Source organism: Leptopilina heterotoma, unplaced genomic scaffold (assembly GCF_015476425.1).
Source record: "Leptopilina heterotoma isolate Lh14 unplaced genomic scaffold, ASM1547642v1 Lhet_361, whole genome shotgun sequence".
NCBI lineage: Eukaryota > Metazoa > Arthropoda > Insecta > Hymenoptera > Figitidae > Leptopilina > Leptopilina heterotoma.
Window position 1 is genome coordinate 434,139 of NW_025111042.1, and position 24,811 is coordinate 458,949.

The 24,811-nt window shown below is 26.9% G+C and overlaps 1 protein-coding gene across 1 annotated transcript; it reads left to right on the top strand.

Moving 5' to 3' along the window:
* Positions 1-14,860: 14,860 nt before the first annotated feature.
* On the top strand, positions 14,861-23,039 carry LOC122505628 (rho GTPase-activating protein gacU-like). Its single transcript, XM_043617371.1, has 4 exons — positions 14,861-15,298; positions 16,621-16,774; positions 16,917-20,400; positions 22,407-23,039. Exons 1-4 carry the CDS (start codon positions 15,234-15,236, stop codon positions 22,559-22,561), a joined length of 3,858 nt encoding a protein of 1,285 aa, XP_043473306.1. The 5' UTR covers positions 14,861-15,233; the 3' UTR covers positions 22,562-23,039.
* Positions 23,040-24,811: the final 1,772 nt, after the last annotated feature.

Sequence of the window (24,811 nt, forward strand, 5' to 3'; positions counted from 1 at the left end):
GTCGTTTCAAGTTTTCACGGTCCTTCTACTTTCTTCCTCCTCCTTCTCCTCGTCTTCTTCTTATTCTTCTTCTTCTTCTTTCACAACTCATCTCCAACTTTTAGTATTTTACTCATATTTTTTTCTTTTTTAATTTCTTGTTTTCGTTTTATTTCTCTTCTTTATTTTTTCTCTTTCTGTTTTAATTATCGCTTTTCTTTTTTCTTCTTATTCTATATTTTTTCTCAATTTTATTTTTTTCCTTCTGTTTTGTTTCTCGCATTTCTTCTCCTTCTCTTTTTCTATTTTATTCCTCATTTTTATTTAGTTTTCTTCCTTATTTCTTCTCTTTCTGTTTTGTTTCTCGCTTTTCTTTTTTATTTCTCACTTTTCTTCTTTTTTTAAAATCTTTTTTAAATTTTCCTTCTTTCTCTTCATTTTCTATTTTATTTCTCGTTTTTGTTTTTCATTTCTTCTGCTTTTCTCTTTCGAACGTCTTCTTCATTTCCTGCGACATTTATTTTTCTTCTTTAACTTTTCTTCTTCTTTTTCAACTTTTCTTCTTTTTCCAGTTTCTTTTTTATTTATCCTTTTCATTTTTATTTTTTTAATTTCCCCTTTTTTTACATCTCATTTTCTTTCCTTCTTTTTCCATTCTCTTGCGCCCCTCCCTCACGCACACAGATGTGTTAAAATGTGTGAAAAAACACGCTACATGAATTGAAAATTTTGAGGTCACGTGACGCAACATGATGCAATGAAGGATGTAATGGGATTATTGAATGTGGTTTTCTATTCTTCCGCTTCTCTTCTTCATGTGCCGACCAACAAATTCAATATGATAATGGGAAGTAAATTAAAAAAATAGATTTAAAATGTTTCACGGACTTTTATTACAAATAAAGAATTTTTTTCAGAAATTTTACCCTTTTTTCTTTCCCGTTTAAAAAAAATTCAATTATTTAATAAAAAGGATCAAAAACAGAATTTTGAGTAAATTATCTCTTATTTATTTTTCTATTTGCAAAATATAGCCTACTAACTTTTAAAACTTAATAAAATTCTTCTTTTATTTTTAACAAAAAGATAAAAGGAATTAAAAATTAAATTACACTATAAATTTAAATTCAGCTTTAATTACAAAACAAAGAGAGAAATAATTCTTCTAACCGAGATTACTATCAGGAATAATAAAATGTTTCCCACTCGTTTCGAAAAGAGGAAAGAAAATCTCGAAGAAAATAAATTCTCCAAAGATAGGAAAAAAGTCATTTTAAAAAAAAATTCACGTCTCTATATTATTCCATTTCCCTTCGCCCCCTTCGCATAATGATGACTCTTTTCAATGTCATTTTTACTTTTATACCTTCGAAATAAATAAAAGCGCATTGGTCACGTAAAAATACCCACATTTTTTCTTTTAGCCCTGTGACCAAAAAATTAAAGTACCAGAAAGAAAAAAAAACCACCTTTTTAAAATAACAAAGAAATTTCCATTTCATCATTATCATCATTTTGCACAAAAGAAAAACCCTCAAAAAAATATACTTTTGCGCTCGCTTTTGCGTGAGTTTATAAAATCAAGACCTCAAGGTTGTAAATATTCAAAATTTCAAGAAAATTTTTGCTCTGGACTATAATTTCTATTTCATTTTGAAACTTTTGACTTTTGCTGGCATAAGTCGCATATATATATATATACAATATTTCTCGTTTCGAAAAGTCATGCCTTGAACAATGGACCCCCCATTGTTCAAGGTAGTGGAGGAGGGGACTTGAGAATATTGCTCTAAATAGACGCAAAAACAAGATTATCTTTCGAAAAACGATAATTTCTGAGGAAACAGGTCTGATCGTAAAAACCAGGTACAAACTATGTATATAATATTGGAAATCTTAAATACATAGGTGGTCGCATTCAATATAATTCCAGGAGTTGAGGAGAGAGAGAAAAATAAAGAAAAAAAAAAAGATTTTCCACTCTCCTCGAATGTCAAATAAATAAATTTTTATTTTTTTCCCTTTTCAATCGATTCTAATTTACGGTTCTTTTCTATTTCTTTCGGTGTATTTTTTTGTTTTTTTCAATTTTTGGATTTCTATTTCTTTTTTTTGTATTTTAAATTTGTTTTGTTTATTTTGAACGTTAGCATACGTTTATGATTATTATTAATATTATTATTTTCATAATTTTTTTATTATAAGCCTGTATATATTTACTAAATAAAAAAATTATTTATTTTTTTATACATATAAACGGGCTTACAAAGGATAAATTTGTTGTTATTACTATTATTTCGATTATTATTATTTTTACTAATATTATTATTATTGTTATAATTATAATTATTATCTCGATTATTATAATTATTAGCAAATGATACGCGCGAAACTTTAATAATTGCTATTATTCTGTAAATTAGAAAATTTTATATTTTTAAGAATAAACATCAATTTTTAAACGATTTCAGATTAAAAATTTTAAAAATTCACTCGCCTCGATGAAACTAGCGACCCACCGGCAGCCAGCCATCAGAAGAATCCAAAGGCGCCGACACACATAGTAGCGCGGTGGCCCTATGCGGTTCAATCAAAACAAAAAACAACGTACGCTAGCTATTACAGTTTATAGAAAAATGCAATAGTCACATTTTAAAAAGCAATAATCTCCCTTTAATTTGTGACCAAGAAATAAAAATTTTGTCTAAAATTGTTCGAGTTATGAATTTTTTTTCGATTTATTTTCCAATTTTCGTTTTTCTGATACGGGCGGGTGGGTCCGCTGGCTATCAAAAATTTTTTAAACATATTCTTATTGGTCCAATAACAAGAAGCATTAATCCCTCTTTAATTTGCGACCAAGAAACAAGAATTTGGTCGAAAATTGATCGAGTTATGAATTTTTTTTTAACTTTTATTCCAATTTTCGTTTTTCTGATACGGGCGGGTGGGGACGCTGGCTATCAAAAATTTTTTTAAAAAATTCTTATTGGTGCAATGACAAGAAGCATTAATCCCTCTTTAATTTGCGACCAAGAAACAAGAATTTGGTCGAAAATTGTTCGAGTTATAAATTTTTTTCGGACATATTTCGATATTTTCGATTTTCTGATACGGGCGGGTGGGGACGCTGGCTATCAAAATTTTTTTTAAAAAATTCTTATTAGTCCAATGAAAAGAAGCATTAATCCCTCTTTAATTTGCGACAAAGAAACAAGAATTTGGTCGAAAATTGTTCGAGTTATGAATTTTTTTCCGATTTTTTTTCAATTTTCATTTTTCTGATACGGGCGGGTGGGGACGCTGGCTATCAAAATTTTTTTTAAAAAATTCTTATTGGTCCAATGAAAAGAAGCATTAATCCCTCTTTAATTTGCGACCAAGAAACAAGAATTTGGTCGAAAATTGTTCGAGTTATAAATTTTTTTCGGACATATTTCGATATTTTCGTTTTTCTGATACGGGCGGGTGGGGACGCTAGCTATCAAAAAAGCTTTAAAAATATTCTTATTGGCCACTGAAAAGAAGCATTAATCCCTCTTTAATTTGCGACCAAGAAACAAGAATTTGGTCAAAAATTGTTCGAGTTATGAATTTTTTTTGAACTTTTATTCCAATTCTCGTTTTTCTGATACGGGCGGGAGGGGACGCTAGCTATCAAAAATATTTTAAAAATATTCTTATTGGTCCAATGACAAAAAGCATTAATCCCTCTTTAATTTGCGACCAAGAAACAAGAATTTGGTCGAAAATTGTTCGAGTTATAAATTTTTTTCGGACATATTTCGATATTTTCGTTTTTCTGATACGGGCGGGTGGGGACGCTAGCTATCAAAAATGCTTTAAAAATATTCTTATTGGTCCAATGACAAGAAGCATTAATCCTTCTTTAATTTGCGACCAAGAAACAAGAATTTGGTCAAAAATTATTCGAGTTATGAATTTTTTTCCGATTTTTTTTCAATTTTCATTTTTCTGATACGGGCGGGTGGGGACGCTGGCTATCAAAATTTTTTTTAAAAAATTCTTATTGGTCCAATGAAAAGAAGCATTAATCCCTCTTTAATTTGCGACCAAGAAACAAGAATTTGGTCGAAAATTGTTCGAGTTATAAATTTTTTTCGGACATATTTCGATATTTTCGTTTTTCTGATACGGGCGGGTGGGGACGCTAGCTATCAAAAATGCTTTAAAAATATTCTTATTGGTCCAATGACAAAAAGCATTAATCCCTCTTTAATTTGCGACCAAGAAACAAGAATTTGGTCGAAAATTGTTCGAGTTATGAATTTTTTTTGAACTTTTATTCCAATTTTCGTTTTTCTGATACGGGCGGGTGGGGACGCTAGCTATCAAAAATGCTTTAAAAATATTCTTATTGGTCCAATGACAAAAAGCATTAATCCTTCTTTAATTTGCGACCAAGAAACAAGAATTTGGTCGAAAATTGTTCGAGTTATAAATTTTTTTCGGACATATTATGATATTTTCGTTTTTCTGATACGGGCGGGTGGGGACGCTAGCTATCAAAAATGCTTTAAAAATATTCTTATTGGTCCAATGACAAAAAGCATTAATCCCTCTTTAATTTGCAACCAAGAAACAAGAATTTGGTCGAAAATTGTTCGAGTTATAAATTTTTTTCGGACATATTTCGATATTTTCATTTTTCTGATACGGGCGGGTGGTGACGCTGGCTATCAAAAATTTTTTTAAAAAATTCTTATTGGTCCAATGACAAAAAGCATTAATCCTTCTTTAATTTGCGACAAAGAAACAAGAATTTGGTCGAAAATTGTTCGAGTTATGAATTTCTTTTGAACTTTTATTCCAATTTTCGTTTTTCTGATACGGGCGGGTGGGGACGCTAGCTATCAAAAATGCTTTAAAAATATTCTTATTGGTCCAATGACAAGAAGCATTAATCCCTCTTTAATTTGCGACCAAGAAACAAGAATTTGGTCGAAAATTGTTCGAGTTATAAATTTTTTTCGGACATATTTCGATATTTTCGTTTTTCTGATACGGGCGGGTGGGGACGCTAGCTATCAAAAATGTTTTAAAAATATTCTTATTGGTCCAATGACAAAAAGCATTAATCCCTCTTTAATTTGCGACCAAGAAACAAGAATTTGGTCGAAAATTGTTCGAGTTATGAATTTTTTTTGAACTTTTATTCCAATTTTCGTTTTTCTGATACGGGCGGGTGGGGACGCTGGCTATCAAAAATTTTTTTTAAAAATTCTTATTGGTCCAATGAAAAGAAGCATTAATCCCTCTTTAATTTGCGACCAAGAAACAAGAATTTGGTCGAAAATTGTTCGAGTTATGAATTTTTTTTGAACTTTTATTCCAATTTTCGTTTTTCTGATACGGGCGGGTGGGGACGCTGGCTATCAAAAATTTTTTTTAAAAATTCTTATTGGTCCAATGAAAAGAAGCATTAATCCTTCTTTAATTTGCGACCAAGAAACAAGAATTTGGTCGAAAATTGTTCGAGTTATAAATTTTTTTCAAACATATTTCGATATTTTCGTTTTTCTGATACGGGCGGGTGGGGACGCTAGCTATCAAAAATGTTTTAAAAATATTCTTATTGGTCCAATGACAAAAAGCATTAATCCCTCTTTAATTTGCGACCAAGAAACAAGAATTTGGTCGAAAATTGTTCGAGTTATGAATTTTTTTTGAACTTTTATTCCAATTTTCGTTTTTCTGATACGGGCGGGTGGGGACGCTAGCTATCAAAAATGCTTTAAAAATATTCTTATTGGTCCAATGACAAAAAGCATTAATCCTTCTTTAATTTGCGACCAAGAAACAAGAATTTGGTCGAAAATTGTTCGAGTTATGAATTTTTTTTGAACTTTTATTCCAATTTTTGTTTTTCTGATACGGGCGGGTGGGGACGCTAGCTATCAAAAATGCTTTAAAAATATTCTTATTGGTCCAATGACAAAAAGCATTAATCCCTCTTTAATTTGCGACCAAGAAACAAGAATTTGGTCGAAAATTGTTCGAGTTATGAATTTTTTTTGAACTTTTATTCCAATTTTCGTTTTTCTGATACGGGCGGGTGGCGACGCTAGCTATCAAAAATGCTTTAAAAATATTCTTATTGGTCCAATGACAAAAAGCATTAATCCTTCTTTAATTTGCGACAAAGAAACAAGAATTTGGTCGAAAATTGTTCGAGTTATGAATTTTTTTTGAACTTTTATTCCAATTTTCGTTTTTCTGATACGGGCGGGTGGGGACGCTAGCTATCAAAAATGCTTTAAAAATATTCTTATTGGTCCAATGACAAAAAGCATTAATCCTTCTTTAATTTGCGACAAAGAAACAAGAATTTGGTCGAAAATTGTTCGAGTTATGAATTTTTTTTGAACTTTTATTCCAATTTTCGTTTTTCTGATACGGGCGGGTGGCGACGCTAGCTATCAAAAATGCTTTAAAAATATTCTTATTGGTCCAATGACAAGAAGCATTAATCCCTCTTTAATTTGCGACCAAGAAACAAGAATTTGGTCGAAAATTGTTCGAGTTATAAATTTTTTTCGGACATATTTCGATATTTTCGTTTTTCTGATACGGGCGGGTGGGGACGCTAGCTATCAAAAATGCTTTAAAAATATTCTTATTGGTCCAATGACAAGAAGCATTAATCCCTCTTTAATTTGCGACCAAGAAACAAGAATTTGGTCGAAAATTGTTCGAGTTATAAATTTTTTTCGGACATATTTCGATATTTTTGTTTTTCTGATACGGGCGGGTGGGGACGCTAGCTATCAAAAATGCTTTAAAAATATTCTTATTGGTCCAATGACAAAAAGCATTAATCCCTCTTTAATTTGCGACCAAGAAACAAGAATTTGGTCGAAAATTGTTCGAGTTATGAATTTTTTTTGAACTTTTATTCCAATTTTCGTTTTTCTGATACGGGCGGGTGGGGACGCTAGCTATCAAAAATGCTTTAAAAATATTCTTATTGGTCCAATGACAAGAAGCATTAATCCCTCTTTAATTTGCGACCAAGAAACAAGAATTTGGTCGAAAATTGTTCGAGTTATAAATTTTTTTCGGACATATTTCGATATTTTTGTTTTTCTGATACGGGCGGGTGGGGACGCTAGCTATCAAAAATGCTTTAAAAATATTCTTATTGGTCCAATGACAAAAAGCATTAATCCCTCTTTAATTTGCGACCAAGAAACAAGAATTTGGTCGAAAATTGTTCGAGTTATGAATTTTTTTTGAACTTTTATTCCAATTTTCGTTTTTCTGATACGGGCGGGTGGGGACGCTAGCTATCAAAAATGCTTTAAAAATATTGTTATTGGTCCAATGACAAAAAGCATTAATCCCTCTTTAATTTGCGACAAAGAAACAAGAATTTGGTCGAAAATTGTTCGAGTTATGAATTTTTTTTGAACTTTTATTCCAATTTTCGTTTTTCTGATACGGGCGGGTGGCGACGCTAGCTATCAAAAATGCTTTAAAAATATTCTTATTGGTCCAATGACAAAAAGCATTAATCCTTCTTTAATTTGCGACCAAGAAACAAGAATTTGGTCGAAAATTGTTCGAGTTATAAATTTTTTTCGGACATATTTCGATATTTTCGTTTTTCTGATACGGGCGGGTGGGGACGCTAGCTATCAAAAATGCTTTAAAAATATTCTTATTGGTCCAATGACAAGAAGCATTAATCCCTCTTTAATTTGCGACCAAGAAACAAGAATTTGGTCGAAAATTGTTCGAGTTATAAATTTTTTTCGGACATATTTCGATATTTTCGTTTTTCTGATACGGGCGGGTGGGGACGCTAGCTATCAAAAATGCTTTAAAAATATTCTTATTGGTCCAATGACAAAAAGCATTAATCCCTCTTTAATTTGCGACCAAGAAACAAGAATTTGGTCGAAAATTGTTCGAGTTATGAATTTTTTTTGAACTTTTATTCCAATTTTCGTTTTTCTGATACGGGCGGGTGGGGACGCTAGCTATCAAAAATGCTTTAAAAATATTCTTATTGGTCCAATGACAAGAAGCATTAATCCCTCTTTAATTTGCGACCAAGAAACAAGAATTTGGTTGAAAATTGTTCGAGTTATTAATTTTTTTTGAACTTTTATTCCAATTTTCGTTTTTCTGATACGGGCGGGTGGGGACGCTAGCTATCAAAAATGCTTTAAAAATATTCTTATTGGTCCAATGACAAGAAGCATTAATCCCTCTTTAATTTGCGACCAAGAAACAAGAATTTGGTCGAAAATTGTTCGAGTTATGAATTTTTTTTGAACTTTTATTCCAATTTTCGTTTTTCTGATACGGGCGGGTGGGGACGCTAGCTATCAAAAATGTTTTAAAAATATTCTTATTGGTCCAATGACAAAAAGCATTAATCCCTCTTTAATTTGCGACCAAGAAACAAGAATTTGGTCGAAAATTGTTCGAGTTATAAATTTTTTTCGGACATATTTCGATATTTTCGATTTTCTGATACGGGCGGGTGGGGACGCTGGCTATCAAAAATTTTTTTAAAAAATTCTTATTGGTCCAATGACAAAAAGCATTAATCCTTCTTTAATTTGCGACCAAGAAACAAGAATTTGGTCCGTTTTTCTGATACGGGCGGGTGGGGACGCTAGCTATCAAAAATGCTTTAAAAATATTCTTATTGGTCCAATGACAAAAAGCATTAATCCCTCTTTAATTTGCGACCAAGAAACAAGAATTTGGTCGAAAATTGTTCGAGTTATAAATTTTTTTCGGACATATTTCGATATTTTCATTTTTCTGATACGGGCGGGTGGGGACGCTGGCTATCAAAAATTTTTTTAAAAAATTCTTATTGGTCCAATGACAAAAAGCATTAATCCTTCTTTAATTTGCGACAAAGAAACAAGAATTTGGTCGAAAATTGTTCGAGTTATGAATTTTTTTTGAACTTTTATTCCAATTTTCGTTTTTCTGATACGGGCGGGTGGGGACGCTAGCTATCAAAAATGCTTTAAAAATATTCTTATTGGTCCAATGACAAGAAGCATTAATCCCTCTTTAATTTGCGACCAAGAAACAAGAATTTGGTCGAAAATTGTTCGAGTTATAAATTTTTTTCAAACATATTTCGATATTTTCGTTTTTCTGATACGGGCGGGTGGGGACGCTAGCTATCAAAAATGCTTTAAAAATATTCTTATTGGTCCAATGACAAGAAGCATTAATCCCTCTTTAATTTGCGACCAAGAAACAAGAATTTGGTCGAAAATTGTTCGAGTTATAAATTTTTTTCGGACATATTTCGATATTTTCGTTTTTCTGATACGGGCGGGTGGGGACGCTAGCTATCAAAAATGCTTTAAAAATATTCTTATTGGTCCAATGACAAGAAGCATTAATCCCTCTTTAATTTGCGACCAAGAAACAAGAATTTGGTCAAAAATTGTTCGAGTTATAAATTTTTTTCGGACATACTTCGATATTTTCGTTTTTCTGATACGGGCGGGTGGGGACGCTAGCTATCAAAAATGCTTTAAAAATATTCTTATTGGTCCAATGACAAAAAGCATTAATCCTTCTTTAATTTGCGACCAAGAAACAAGAATTTGGTCGAAAATTGTTCGAGTTATAAATTTTTTTCGGACATATTTCGATATTTTCGTTTTTCTGATACGGGCGGGTGGGGACGCTAGCTATCAAAAATGCTTTAAAAATATTCTTATTGGTCCAATGACAAAAAGCATTAATCCCTCTTTAATTTGCGACCAAGAAACAAGAATTTGGTCGAAAATTGTTCGAGTTATAAATTTTTTTCGGACATATTTCGATATTTTCGTTTTTCTGATACGGGCGGGTGGGGACGCTAGCTATCAAAATTTTTTTTACAATATTCTTATTGGTCCAATGACAAGAAGCATTAATCCTTCTTTAATTTGCGACCAAGAAACAAGAATTTGGTCAAAAATTATTCGAGTTATGAATTTTTTTCCGATTTTTTTTCAATTTTCATTTTTCTGATACGGGCGGGTGGGGACGCTGGCTATCAAAAATTTTTTTAAAAAATTCTTATTGGTCCAATGAAAAGAAGCATTAATCCCTCTTTAATTTGCGACCAAGAAACAAGAATTTGGTCGAAAATTGATCGAGTTATGAATTTTTTTTGAACTTTTATTCCAATTTTCGTTTTTCTGATACGGGCGGGTGGGGACGCTAGCTATCAAAAATGCTTTGAAAATATTCTTATTGGTCCAATGACAAGAAGCATTAATCCCTCTTTAATTTGCAACCAAGAAGCAAAAAAATTAGTCAAAAAATGTTGCAGTTATTATTTTTTTTGATCTTTTTTCTAATTTTTGGTTTTTTGATACGGGCGGGTGAGGACGCTGTCTATTAAAAATTTAATAAAATAAAAATTTGCAATTGTTGCATTTTAAAAGGCAAAAATTCTTTTTTATTTTCTATTAAGAAAAAAAAATTTGTTAGAAAACTGTTTGAGTTTTGAATTTTTTTAGTGCTTTTTTTAAAGTTTTGATATTAATTTTAGTTTGCATAAGTTACTTCTATCCCTGCGATTAGCTGATGAACAAATTCATTACCCCAGAATGTGTTGCGTGGAGGTTGCAATTTTGTACAGTCATTTTTTAATTTTTTTTTTTAAATTTGTATTCGTAATTCGTAATAAATTGGAAAAAAAATGAAAAAAAATTCATAATTTGAACAATTTTAGACCAAATTGTTATTTTTTGGTCGCAAATTAAAAAAAGATTAATGTTTTTTTAGATTGGTACAAAAAGAATTTTTAAAAAAATTTTTTGATAGCCAGCGTCTCCACCCGCCCGTACGCTAACCACTATGCTACGCTCGCATGGGACTCTCAAATCTTAAATACTCTCAAGTGTCACAAGCTGAAATGAAACTTGTCGAATAACTACGCGTCAATGCTACAGCTATATTTTTATTATTATATAATATATTAAATAATTGTATCTCAATATAATATAAATAAATAATAAAATTTTCTAACAGCTGGAATTATTTTTAAGAAAATTGAAATAAATTCTTCAAAACAATTCAATTATTTTCAAAATTTTGAATAAAAATTATTAAAGAAAGATTTATTATTTTTAAGAAAATTGAAATAAATTCTTCAAAACAATTCAATTATTTTCAAAATTTTCAAAAAAAATTATTAAAGAAAGAATTAAATTATTTTCAATACAATTTTATTAAAAAAATTTTAAATAATTAAATCCCTGCGAAAAAATATATTATTTCTACAAATAACTGAATTTTTGCAAAATTTTAAAAAATAAGTAAATTTTTGAGAAGAATTTTATTAAAATTGTATATTTAAAATAATTGATTTCCATCGAAAATTTTATTATTTTTAAAAATAATCGAATTCTTCAATTGGATTTTATTAAAAGTTTTTTAAATAATTGAACTCCTGTAAAAAATTCAATTATTTTTTTAAATAAATGATTTTTCTTGGAGAAGTTTTATAAGATTTTTAAAAATAATTGAAATTTTTAAGTAAATCAGTAAATTAAATTACTTAATTTTAAAATTTTAAACATTTAAGAAGAAAAATTAATTTAGTTTAAATTGATTTAAATAAAAATTATACTTTTGATTCCAGTAAAAATATTTATTTAATACCGTTTAATATCAAATCAAAAAATAAATTAAGTAATTGAAAAATTTTGTTACAGAAAATAATTTTGTCTCAATTTTTGAAAAATTTATATAACATTGTAAAAATAAAAAAGGAATTTTTGTGATTTAAAATTTTGTATATGTCTCTCTTGATATATATTAAAATAAAAAAAAACAGTATGTTTAACGATTGAACGGACGAAAGGTTTATTACAATAGAGTTATTGAGTTATTAAGTAATATATATAAAATATAAAGAAAAGAGGAGCGTTACAATAAATCATTTATGATGCAAGGTTTCACTTTTATGACCAAAAGTTGAGAAATAATAATAATATTGGGAAGTAACGACGTTTGAAGCTTCTCGATTTTAAGGTTCAATTTTACGATTTCATAATTATTTTTTTTATGATTCCAACCACAATTTTTCGAATTGTTGTTTTTTTCTTTCACACATTTATTGGTAAAGTGTTTTAATAACTTTCTCATAAATCACAGGAAAATTGGTATAAAGTTATTTTTTTAACCTTATGTTTTATTGACATTTTTGAAAAATAATTTTTATTTCAATTTTAGGTTGTAAATATATATTATTATTATTATTAATATTAATAATAATAATAATATTTAATAATAATAATATTATTATTATTATTAAATATTATTATTATTATATTACTTTCTTATTATTTATTATAAATTTATTTATTTAGCTCAAATTTTTTCCTATTTTCAAAAATATCTAAAAAAATAGAAAAAAATTTCTTTCTTCACTTGCAAATTTCAAAAAAACGATTGGAATCTGCTCTCAATTGCAACCATCAAGTTTAGAGGGAGCGGAAATATTCTACGCACGGCAAAACTTGCGCCTGACTTCCGCGGAGTGCATATATTTATAGAGTCATCCTAATTTACAAAGCAAATTAACGAATTATGCTAATTAGAAACGATTACTCCCCCGAGAGAGTTTTACTACCGTTAACAAATTCTCATATCATGATAAAACCTATACTCCTTTTGTTGAATTTTATCTGCCCTTTTAAAATTTTTTTTCTCCTTTTTTTCCTTATATAATTCAACGTATATATAGTCCCTATCTCTTAGAATATTTTAATTCATTTCTCAGATTCTCACGTTTCCACGAGCTTTTAAAATATATACATATATCTATATTAAACACAATGATGCGCACTCGCACGAGTCTAGAAATTATACATTATCCAATGTGAAATTTTCAATTCAAATTCACAGAATTATTCTAATTACGATTTTATAATAAGTCATTTTCAATTTAGTGGAAATTTAATAACTTCTTTTTTTCTACCGTTATTCAAATTTCGCGCTTATAAATTTAGCATTTTTTCTAATTATTTTTTTTTTATTTTTTTATTTATTAATTTATTATATTATTATTATTTTTACCATTACTAGTTTTTTTGTTAGTAATATTTCTATTTTAATTATTATTATTTAAGATTTATTACTTTGTAATATTTATTCATTTTAATTTCTAGGTAATTATGCAATTATAATTATAATTAATTATCAATTATTATTATTATTATTTATTTGTTTTTGCGTTGATACCGTTTCTCTTTAATTATTTTGTAATAAAAACCCTAACTATATTAATTTTGAAAAATCTGTAAATAATTATTGAATTCAGGTGCGGTAAAATTTTTTGACATTTTGAGGTTATGTTTCTATGTATTTTAATTTAGATTTCTTAATAAGATTCGATTTTATTACTACATATTTATTATTATTACTTGTTGTTATTACTACAAAGTAGTTATTATTTTTCAATATTAATTTGTCATTTATTACTATAGTAATAAATGACATTAATTAATAATTAATACCGATTCATTTGCTGAAAATAATAAATTCAATTTCAAACGACAATTGCAAGAATAAAAAAAAATCAGCAAGAATGCAAACCCAAGACAAAAAAACAAAAACTATCAACAAAACAATTGCCTTACGGATAATTTATATACAAGACATTTATTTTCATGATTTTCTATTAATAAATGTTTATAGTGATAAAAAATAAATTGAAATTTTTTGTTATTAAATCTTTAAATAAACTTTTACCTTTACTGTGTACTCTCCGTGCTCCTTGATTTCCAAATTCCAACACTAAAATTTTGACGATACATATATTCTTGACCATTCTTGACGCCAAAGTTTTGACAAAATATACTAATTTACTTTTTAGCTGCCAATAAACTATTATGATTTATGGATAATTTAAGTATTACTGCACTTAATTAGCAAAAAAAATGAATTGATTCGACATTAATAATGCAAATATTATTCAGATTAAAATTTGACAATGCGACGTTCCTTCTACTTTTGGTGACGCCATTTGCAATTAGTACATGAGGTTAGGAATGGCAGGCGTGCCAACCCAAGATAAAAAAGAGAAAACCAAAATACTACCAACGTAACAAAACAAAATTCCCTCAAATACTTCATATCATAATAGAAAATGTACTAAATTTACTTTTTTTTACTACTTTTATAAATAAATATTTAACACAATGTTTATATTGAGCCTTTAAATATACTTTTACCAATGTACTTCTTTGTTTCGCACCGTTTCGCACTAAAATCTTGAGGTTACATTCTTGGCGTCAAAATTCTGTTTCAATATTCAGCTTTTTCTTTCTAGCAATTAAATTTATACAATTTCCGATTAATTTTCACAAAACTGAACATAATTATAAAAAAAAACACTATAGGGCTACCGTAACGGGGTCAACACCAGATGGCGTAAAGTTTTAATACGAATTATATTTAGGCCTAATTATATTTAAATGATTAAAATCACTTTGACAAGAAAACGTCTACATACTATGACTAATTGACTACCAGTGATGCTGCTAAAAAACGTGAGTACAAAAATAAATTCAGTAAATAATTGAAAACCAGGGGATTCCCCCAAATTTATAAGTTTAGTGCGCTAACCGGTCTAGCAACCGAGAGTAAAAATTGCCTACGCGCAGGGGCAAGCGGAATTTTTTTAAATGTCAAGAAAAAATTCCTTTTTATTATAATTCTCTCAGTGAAAGTAATACAAACAATATTTAGGGCAATTTTGCAATAATTTTTCTCCTTAGTGATTTAGAGAAAAAAAAAATTATTAATTAGAGGGGGAAAATATACAAGAGGGCCTTTTTAATTAATGACTCGACCCTGTCAAAAGGGAAAAACAGCAGAAGAAAGAAAGAGAGAAGTGTGTTTATATTTTTGCGTCGTCAAGAATTTAATCTCTATATATGATCTCGCTATTAAAATTTCTTCTAAACCACCTTCATATATCAACGCACGATGTCGTGTGTTTTTCGTTCTATTTCGTCGTCTGCTCTAGTTAAAAAAAATTTTTCGATTGAGAGAAAATAAGAGATATAATACAATAAGTAAATAGGAAAACTCTTAATTTGTGTGTTTATTATCAACTGAAATTATTGACTGAAAAGTTATTAAAATGAAATGTTTAATAGAAAATTTCACATTTCTATGAAATAATTACGATAGTTTTGGTTTTAAGTTTAATTGATAAAACACGTGGATAAGAAGGAAAAAAAAATATGGTGAATTCAATCGTGAATGTAAATCCTCGAAATGCTGTCGGTAGAACATGCCGGCCAAAATCGTAAGTTTATTTTGTATTAATTTTTAATAATATTTGAAGTAAATTGAGAATTTTTTTTTATTTTTGTGTTTTTTATACTTCATTCATAATTAATTGGAAATACTTTTTTTAATACATGATTGCTGAGAGGTTATGTTTAATTTTCTACGACTTATGATTTTGATATTTATTTTTTCTTTCGTTAAATTCTCTCTTTTATTTTCTTTTATGCTTTTTGGTAATTTTCTTTATAAATTTTGACATATTTCGAACGTTTAACCTCAAAATTTAAACAGTTGTTTTGTATTTTTTGTTTCATTTAAAATCTTTGAAAACTTTTCCAATTAATTATGTGGTACAATATTTTCAACTCTGTGGTATTAATTTGTTTACTTTTTATTAAAATATTTTCATTTTCTTAAATTTCATATTTTTGGAAAATATGAATTTTTCAATTATATCAAAATTTTTCAATTTTATTAATTTATTCAATTTCAATTCAATTTATTATGTAGTTTATTCAATTTCAATTCAATTAATTACTTTATTCATTTTCAATTCAATTTATTCAATTTCAATTCAATTAATTACTTTATTCATTTTCAATTCAATTAATTAATTTTAACTCAATTTATTAATTTGAATTCCACATTCTATTAATTAAATAAATTTTAATTTAATTCAATAATTTACACTTTTTATTAATTGATTCAAATAAAATTTTTTTTAAAAATAATTGACAATTTTTTACTGAATTTAAAAGTTTATTTAATATAGTAATTGAATTTTTAATCAATGATTTATTTTTCCCATCAATAATTTATTTTTTAAATAATTGACAGTTAATTGAAAATTCATTTTTTAACTAAATTACCAAAAATTACGAAAATTTTTAATTAATTTAACTAAAAATTTTTATTTTTATATAATTTTTTACAAGCATTTTTTTTAATTTAGTTTTTCAATAGTTGACAATTAACTGAAAATTGATTTTTTTCAAACTAAATTATCGATAATTATTAAAATTTGCTAAAAATTGTTCTTTTAATCAATTTTAATTCATAATTTTTATTTTTATAATTTCTTATAATTTACTTTTTGTAATTTTAAATATTTTTCTTAATATTTATTATTTTAGTTTAATATTTATTCTTTTAGTTGAATATTAATTGTTTTAATTAATTTAATTAATCGATTAGTTATTAATAATTTAATTCAATAAATATTTATAAATTTATTTATTAGGTTACAATTATTGACAATAATTTTGTTCTAAATTTCAATTAATTAATTTTAAATTCTATTGTTTCAATTATAAATTAATAATAATTGTTTCTTTTTAGATTCGGAGAAACTCACGACAATTTCAATTGGATCGAATGCGTCTCGAAAAAGGATCCAAATGTCAATTATTATTACAATATGCGAACGCATTCGAAAACTTGGAAGAGACCAGTTCCCGATTATGTGGATCTTCCATTTTACAATCCGTACGCGGTAGGAAAAAATTATTACTAAATAATAATAATAAAAATTATTATTAACTTTATTAAACAATGTTTTTCAATTCTGTTATTAAAAAATATTTACATTTTTTTGTCAAAATTGTTGTTGTAATTTTTGTTAAAATTGTTATTAGGTACCAATTAATAGAGACGAGGAGGAGGACGAGAATGATGATGAGAAATTTTTGGCCTTTGTTTCCGATTTGGACGATGAGGATTTTTATGAGGACGACGACAATGAAGAATATCGGGACAATGAAAATTATCGGCTCCGAAAAGAAAAGGAATTAAATGAAAATGCCCTTCAAATTGGCACAAAACTTTATTACAGTGGTTCGAGGGATTTAAGAAAAACACGAAAACGACGTCTCAGCGATAATGACGAATTATCCGATTATTCACAATATTTGCCAATCAACGATTTTCTTGAATTTGATCTCGTCTCGGAGAATTCCTCAAAACGAATGCGATTCTCAAGTTCAACTTCCGATCAAACTGATCATTTGAATTTAGAAAATTTAACACTCGATCAATTCAATATCAATTCACTGACACACGAAAATCAATTGCAACTAAATCAATTGAATTTAAATCAATCAATTACAAATCAATTGACACTGAATCAATTGAATCGTTTGGATCTAAATGAAATGAATGAGGAGAAATTCTGCGAATCTATCAACGATCGTTCATTATCCGACGAGAGTTGTAATTGTAGCGTTTGCCTCGCACAAGACAATAATGACGCGTCTGGCAGTTGTGACGAATCATCACGTTATAGTCTTGCCTCAAAATTTGACGCCCCACGTCTCAAGCAAATAACAGACAACGATCTCGTCAAGGTACAACCAAAAAAACGTGGTCGACCCAGAAAAATTAAGAAGGAAACAAAAAAAATACAATTAACACCCGTAAAACGTATTTACGATATGTACGGAACAAGAACCGTTAATTATGATCCAAATTATAATTTTATCAATAAAATCGATCCAAATGGTCTGGAAAATACACGACTCAGCGATGACACAAGTGATTCAAGTCCAAACGAAAAGAGAATATCGAGAAAGAAGAAAAATTGTCACAATTTTCTAAAACGTTTCCGAAATCCAAATTTAAGTGACACCGAAACATCAAGTGAACTCGAGGACAATATGTCGATGTCAGTGAAATCGGAAATCACCTCAACGGACGATAATCATGTGAATCGTTTCAAATACTGGCAAATTAAAATGAAACCCCTCACAGTTAGTTTGGAACGTCTAGAAAGTATTTCCACGAAAACGAAAAAATCCTACAAAGAATTATTGGGAGGACGTGAATTGTATGTTCGACTCGAGAGATTGGATGTCGCAAAATATTTCGCTCGAAAATCGGAGAATTTGTCGAGAAATTTTTCATCTTTGAGCAAAAATAATTCGAATTTATCTAGAAATTTTTCATCTTCGAGCAAAAATAATTCGATGATAAATTCGAATTTATCTAGAAATTTTTCACCTTCGAGCAAAAGTAATTCGATGATAAATTCGAATTTATCTAGAAATTTTTCACCTTCGAGCAAAAGTAATTCGATGATAAATTCGAATTTATCTAGAAATTTTTCACCTTCGAGCAAAAGTAATTCGATTATAAATTCGAATTTATCGCCGTTGAATTGCAGTCAAAGATCACGACGCTCCTGTCGAACGAGAGCGAGCTATCGAGAATTAACAGAATCCGACTATTCCGATACATCCGAGGAGTCTTTCAATAAATTTCCCCGCCACAATTCGAAATTAAATTCCACATCGACGAAATTGCAGCAAAAAATAAATTTAAAACCCCTGACAATCCCATCGACAATCACCGACGATATTTGGTTTATCGACGATTCACAACCAATGAAACTTCGTCTTCGGAAATATCGCACGACATCCGTGAGTTCGGATTCAAATTCAATTACGAAAACGAAACAATTGGAAAATTTCCCAATTGAAAAAATTGAAAAAACAAAAATTGACACGAAAAGTGAAAATCCTCCCGAAATATCAGAAATGAATTCAATAGAAAATGCGGAAAACTCCCCAACTCATGATCTTGAATTCGAAAATCCTTTTCAAGAAAATTTGGACTTCATATTCAACTTAAAATCGAGATTTTTGGTTGAAAACAATTTCATCGAAGCTGAAGTCAACGAATATCCTCAAGTAAACGAAGAATCGTTTCTAAATCGTGAATTGGAAAATTTGGAAATTCACAACGCTTCGAATAAAATTATCGAGTTGATGAATTTTGACGATAATTCACAGAATGCAAATGATTTATTCAATTTCACCACGCAATTCAATCGGGAATTACCGGAGAATTTCCAGGAGAACGAAACATATGAGGATCAAGAAGAAGTTGAAGAAAATTTGACAACAATTACAGAGACGGAAAATTTCTTAAAAGAGAGAAAATCCTATCAAGAGTGTATGGAGACGAAAAATTCATCGACAGTGAAGAATTTTATTGACGACTATAAGGAATCATTGGGTTTCTGTCCAATCGAAGACTCGGAGAATTTAATGTACGAAAATTGTCCAAATTTGGAAATTAATTCCCCATTAGAAATAAATCGAGAATTAATTTCTCAAGTTCCCGAAAATCCCTTTGGGGAATTAACCGAATTTTTGCAATTAAAAAATCCCTCCTGCTCGACTTTCAGGGAAATTTCACGAGTTGAGAATTCGGAAATTTCTCCAGAGAACACTTTTTCTTTTCAAGTGGAAAATACGGAATTTTCGGAAAATTCGATAGAAACGGAAAAAAATCGCAACTCCCCAGAGAAGAGGGAAAATCACGACCCAAAGAAAATTCGAGAACGAAAATTAGAGGAGAGAAAAAAAATCCCAAAAAGAGACAATTCTCCTCCAATATTGAAAATTCAGTCATCCCAACCATTGGAGGAACGAAAAGAAAGTCCCCGACAACTTTCCTGTCCAATATTGAAAATTCAGCCGGAAAATTCAGAGTCTTCATCAGACGAGGAGGAAATCGAACCACTGAAAATTCGTATCACGAAATCAGAAAACGAATTTTCGAGAAATTCGATTTTACAGAAAAATTTAGAGACTTTGCACTTTCATCTCTCGCCCGCCAAAATGGAGAAAGCGGCAGAGAAAAAAATGGAAAATCCAGAGAAGAAATTGAAAATCAACACTGGCGAAAATCTCGATGCCTTGAATTTTCATCTTTCGCCGGCGAATTTGAAAACAAAATTACGACTGAAGCAAACAAAATTGGATATTTTTAATTATCATCTCTCGCCGAAAATGCCAACAAAAAGTGTTAAAAAGATTTTGGAAAATAGAGAAAATCGAGATGGTGATGGAAAATTGGAGAATGAGAAATTTATTATCGAAGTGGAACAAAGTTCGTCTAGTGAGGATGAGGAGGAGAAGAAGAAGAAGAAAATAAAATTGAGTGAAATTAATTATTCTTCAACGTTGGAAAAGAAAAATTCGAAATCTAATTCAAATTCGAATTCAAATTCGAGAGTAAATTCGCCGAAATTTTCAGATGACAATATTTCGAGTACGACGGAAAAAATTGATCTATCAGTCAGGGACGTGGACAGTTCATCGACCGATATTGAAGAAGGTATGAATAAATTCTCTGTGAATAAATTCTTATTCAGAATTTTGAATTCTGTTGAAATTAGTTTGAATTTTAAAAATTTTAACTCAATTTTTTTAAAGAATTCAACTATTTTAATAATTATCAAAATTATTTCCAGAAATTCAATTATTTTCAAAAATTGCAATATTCATCACAAGAATTCAATTATTTTCAAAAGTAATAAAATTCAATTATTTTCAAAAATTTTAATACAAATTTATGGCAAAATTTTAATTATTTTCAAAACATTTTTTTAATTAATTGATTTTCAATATTTTATTATTTTAATAAAATTTTCAGAATGAATTCAATTATTAAACAAAAAATATGTTGATTAAATTCTACACGAACGTTGAATTATTTTCCAAAGAATAAATATTTCACTGAAATTCAAATGGAATTATCATTTTTTCCAAAAGAAATCAAATGTTTTAAAATTTGTAATTAAATTATTTGCAGTAATTCAATTATTTTCAAAAATTTTTCTTAATTCAATGATTTTCGATATTCTACTATTTTAATAAAACTTTCCAAAAGAAATCAATTATTAAATAAAAATTTTGATAAAATTCTTCATAAAGATTAAATTATTTTCCAAAAAAAGAAAAATTTAACAGGAATTTTATTTTTCAAAATAGAGTTTGCAATTATTATATCACATTTTTCGAAAAAAAATCAATTGTTTAAAACTTTTTTATAAAATTCTTCGCAATAATTCAATTATTCTCAGAAATTTTAATAAAATTCATTGCAAAATTCAATTATTTTCAAAAGTATATTAAAATTCAATTATTTGCAAAAATTTTAGTAAAATTCTTGGCAAAATTTTAATTATTATCAAAAATTTTTCTAAATTTAATGATTTTCAATAAACAACTATTTTAATAAAATTTCCCAAAAAAATTCAATTATTTAAATTTGAAAAAAATTCTTCGCAAACATTCAATTAGTTTCATAAATAATAAAATTGCTCACTAGAATTCAATTATTTTAAAAAGTAATAAAATTCAATTATTTGCAAAAATTTTCTTAATTTTATGATTTTCAATAATCAACTATTTTAATAAAATTTCCCAAAACAATTCAATTATTTAAATTTGGATAAAGTTCTTAACAAACATTCAATTATTATCATAAATATTAAAATTGTTCTCAGAAATTCAATTATTTTCCAAGAATTTAATAAAATTCTTGGCAAAAATTCAATTATTTACAATTTTCATAAAACTTTTATAAAATTACTTTTGAAAAATTCTATTGTTTTCAAAAATTTTAACTTACTTCATTGCAAAAATTTAATTATCTTCATAAATAATAAAATTCTTTTCTGAAATTTAATTAATTTCAGAAATAATAAAGTTTTCACAAGAATTCAATTATTTTCATGAATTAAAAAATTCTTCGGAAAAATTAAATTATTTTTAATACAATATTTTAATCAAATCCTCGAAAAATGTAATTATTCTTAAAAATTTTTTAAAAATTAGTCGAAAGGATTCAATTATTTAAAAATTTGTTCATATGATGTTTGTATTATTTAAATAATTGAATTCTCGTAGAATTTTTAAACAAAAATTTATTTAAATATTAATTTCAGTTAGTTTCAGATAATAATTAAATTTTTGAGAAACTACTAATAATTGCAATTTTTGAAATAATTGATTTAAAGGAGAATTTTAGTTAAAAATTCTAGAAAATAATAATAATTTAAGTTGTTAAGTTGTTGAATTTCAAAGAGGTTTGAATTTTGACTGTTTTGAAAAATTTTAATTCCAATGATGGAAAAATAATAATGATTAAATGTTTATTTAAAAATGAAGTTATTCTTTTTTTTTATTATTATTATTTTATTTTATTAACAAAATTTGTTTTATTTTTAAAACAAAATTTAAAAAAAAACCGTCTTTTTTCAAAGAGAAAAAAAATTATTCTATTGAGAAAATATTTTTAAAATTATAAAAATAATTGTTTTTTTTTTCTATTTTCAGAAATTTATCGTCCAACATCTGAAAAATTAAATTACGAACTCAAAAAGGAAATTCTAAACGATGGAACTTCAACTTCAACAACATCGACAATTTGCATTTCACCAAATAATGATACTGACGATGACATTGTTGATCAATTCGTCGAAGGAACTTAATTCTTAATACTTTTATAAATACCACCAGAAAAAAATGCAATAGAACATTTAATCCTAGGAATCTAAAAAGAATCAAACACTTCAAAAAAATTAGCAATTACTTGAAAAATATTTTTAAATAGTAAATATAAAATGAATTAAAGTTGACTTTTAAAGTTAACTATACATTTATTTTTGATAAATTCAAAAGTTTGTTTTCATACTAAGGATATAAGTTTTTTTATTTTTGTAATTTTTATAAATAGATATTTTTTCTGACAAAGTAATATGATAATATAATTATCGTGTTAAATTATTAATTTCATCAGTATTTGTGATTTCTAAAGTACACAAAGATAAATTAAGTTTGCAAATAGTTTTCTAATTTGGAGTTTAAGAATTCTTATTGAAGACAAAGTTTGTAATCATTTACATTAAATGTAAGAATAAGTAATAATAATATCTAAACTGTTCGGAAAAATAAAATTGTTAAATTTAATTGTGGACGCTTTCTTTTATTATTCAAAAATTTTAATAAAATTTGTCACAAGAATTTCACTATGTTCATGAATAATAAAATTCTTTAGAGCAATTCAATTATTTTCACTACAAATTTAATAAAATTTCTCAAAAGAATACAATTATTTATCAAAATATTAATTAAATTCGATTATTTTCAAGAATTTTAATGTAAATTCAAAAATTTTAATGAAATTCCTTTTAAAAAATCATTATTTCCAATAATTTTGTAATAAAATTTCTTCAAAAAATTCAATTATTTTCAAAAATTCTGATAAAATTCTTTGAAACAATAAATTCAATTCTTTTGATGAATTCTAAAATCCTTCTCAACAATTCAATTATTTTCATAAATAAGAAAATTTTTCGCAAGAATTAAAATATTTTCATAAATAATAAAATTCTACAAAGGAATTCAATTTATTTTCATAACTAATAAAATGTTTCGTAGGAATTCAATTTTCATAAATTTTCTCGAAAGAATTCAATTATTTTTAAAAATACTATTTATAAATTTAATTATTTTCAAGAGTCTTAAATAAAAATTCAATTATTTTCAACAATTTTGATGTATAAAATTCTTTGAAACAATTCAATTATTTTTTTTTTAATTTTAATTCCTGTGGAAAAATAATTTTAATATAAATTTAATTGTACTTGTTTATAGAACATAAAACTCTTGGAAAAATAAAATATTATTTATTTATAGTAGATTATTTTAATAAATTAATTTCCGGAAACCTCTTCCGGAAATTTTCTCATTTTCTGCTATACTCTTCCACATGGAAAAGCTCAAATTTTTAAAAATTTAATTATTTTTCGATTTTTCAAAGAAAATTATTCGCAAAAAAAATTTATTATTAATAATAATTTCTATTTTTTACAATCTAACATTATTTTTTTCAAATAAGAACATACTAAATTTAATAACAAATAATTTCAACTATTTTTTTTAGAGATTAAGGATTTACAATATTTTCTGTTTCATGTCAAAACTATTAACCGAGATAAAAATTTATTATTTTTGCAAAATTAAAATAATCTAGTGTAAAATAAACAAAATATGTATTTTAATATTTTCCACATTTTTATGATGAAATAAGATATTTTTTATATTTTTATTTTTTACAATTCAACATTATTTTTTCAAATAAAATTAAATGCATATATATTTTTAATCTTCCTCGATATAAAATTTTTAAAAGTCGTGACATGTGATGAAAAATTTAAATAACAATTAATTTCAACTATTTTCTAAAGATAGAAAATTCATAATTTTTTTTTTGCATGTCAAAACTGTAACCGAGATAAATGCTTATTATTATAATTAGTACAAATTTTAACTAATTCAAATTTAGAGAATAAAGTTATATAGTAATAATCGTTTATTTTCTTCCGTTGTTGTTAATGTTAAATGTTAAAAACATTAACAAAGAATAAAGTTATAATATTATCATTGCAAAAAGGATTTAGAAATTAATTTATTTTTTCCAATTTTTAGTGCTAAATAATGGTATGTATACTACTAAAATAATGTATAGATCGAATTTAGAAAACTTTTAAATTCAAGTTTTAGAAAAGTTAATATTATTTAAAAAAAATTCCGAAGAATTTATTTTTTTAAAACATTTTTATTTATTTTAATTTTGCAAAAATAAAAAAATTTTCGGTTACAGTTTTGACATGAAAATGAAAATTGTGAATTTTATGTTTCAAAAAATAGTTTTAATTATTAGTCACAAAATGTATTTT

Excerpts from the sequence above, each read along its gene's own strand:
- LOC122505628 (XM_043617371.1), top strand. The coding sequence starts at position 15,234 with ATGGTGAATTCAATCGTGAATGTAAATCCTCGAAATGCTGTCGGTAGA. Across the intron at positions 15,299-16,620 it reads AGAACATGCCGGCCAAAATC|ATTCGGAGAAACTCACGACA; the intron begins GTAAGTTTATTT and ends GTTTCTTTTTAG. Across the intron at positions 20,401-22,406 it reads ATCGACCGATATTGAAGAAG|AAATTTATCGTCCAACATCT; the intron begins GTATGAATAAAT and ends TTCTATTTTCAG.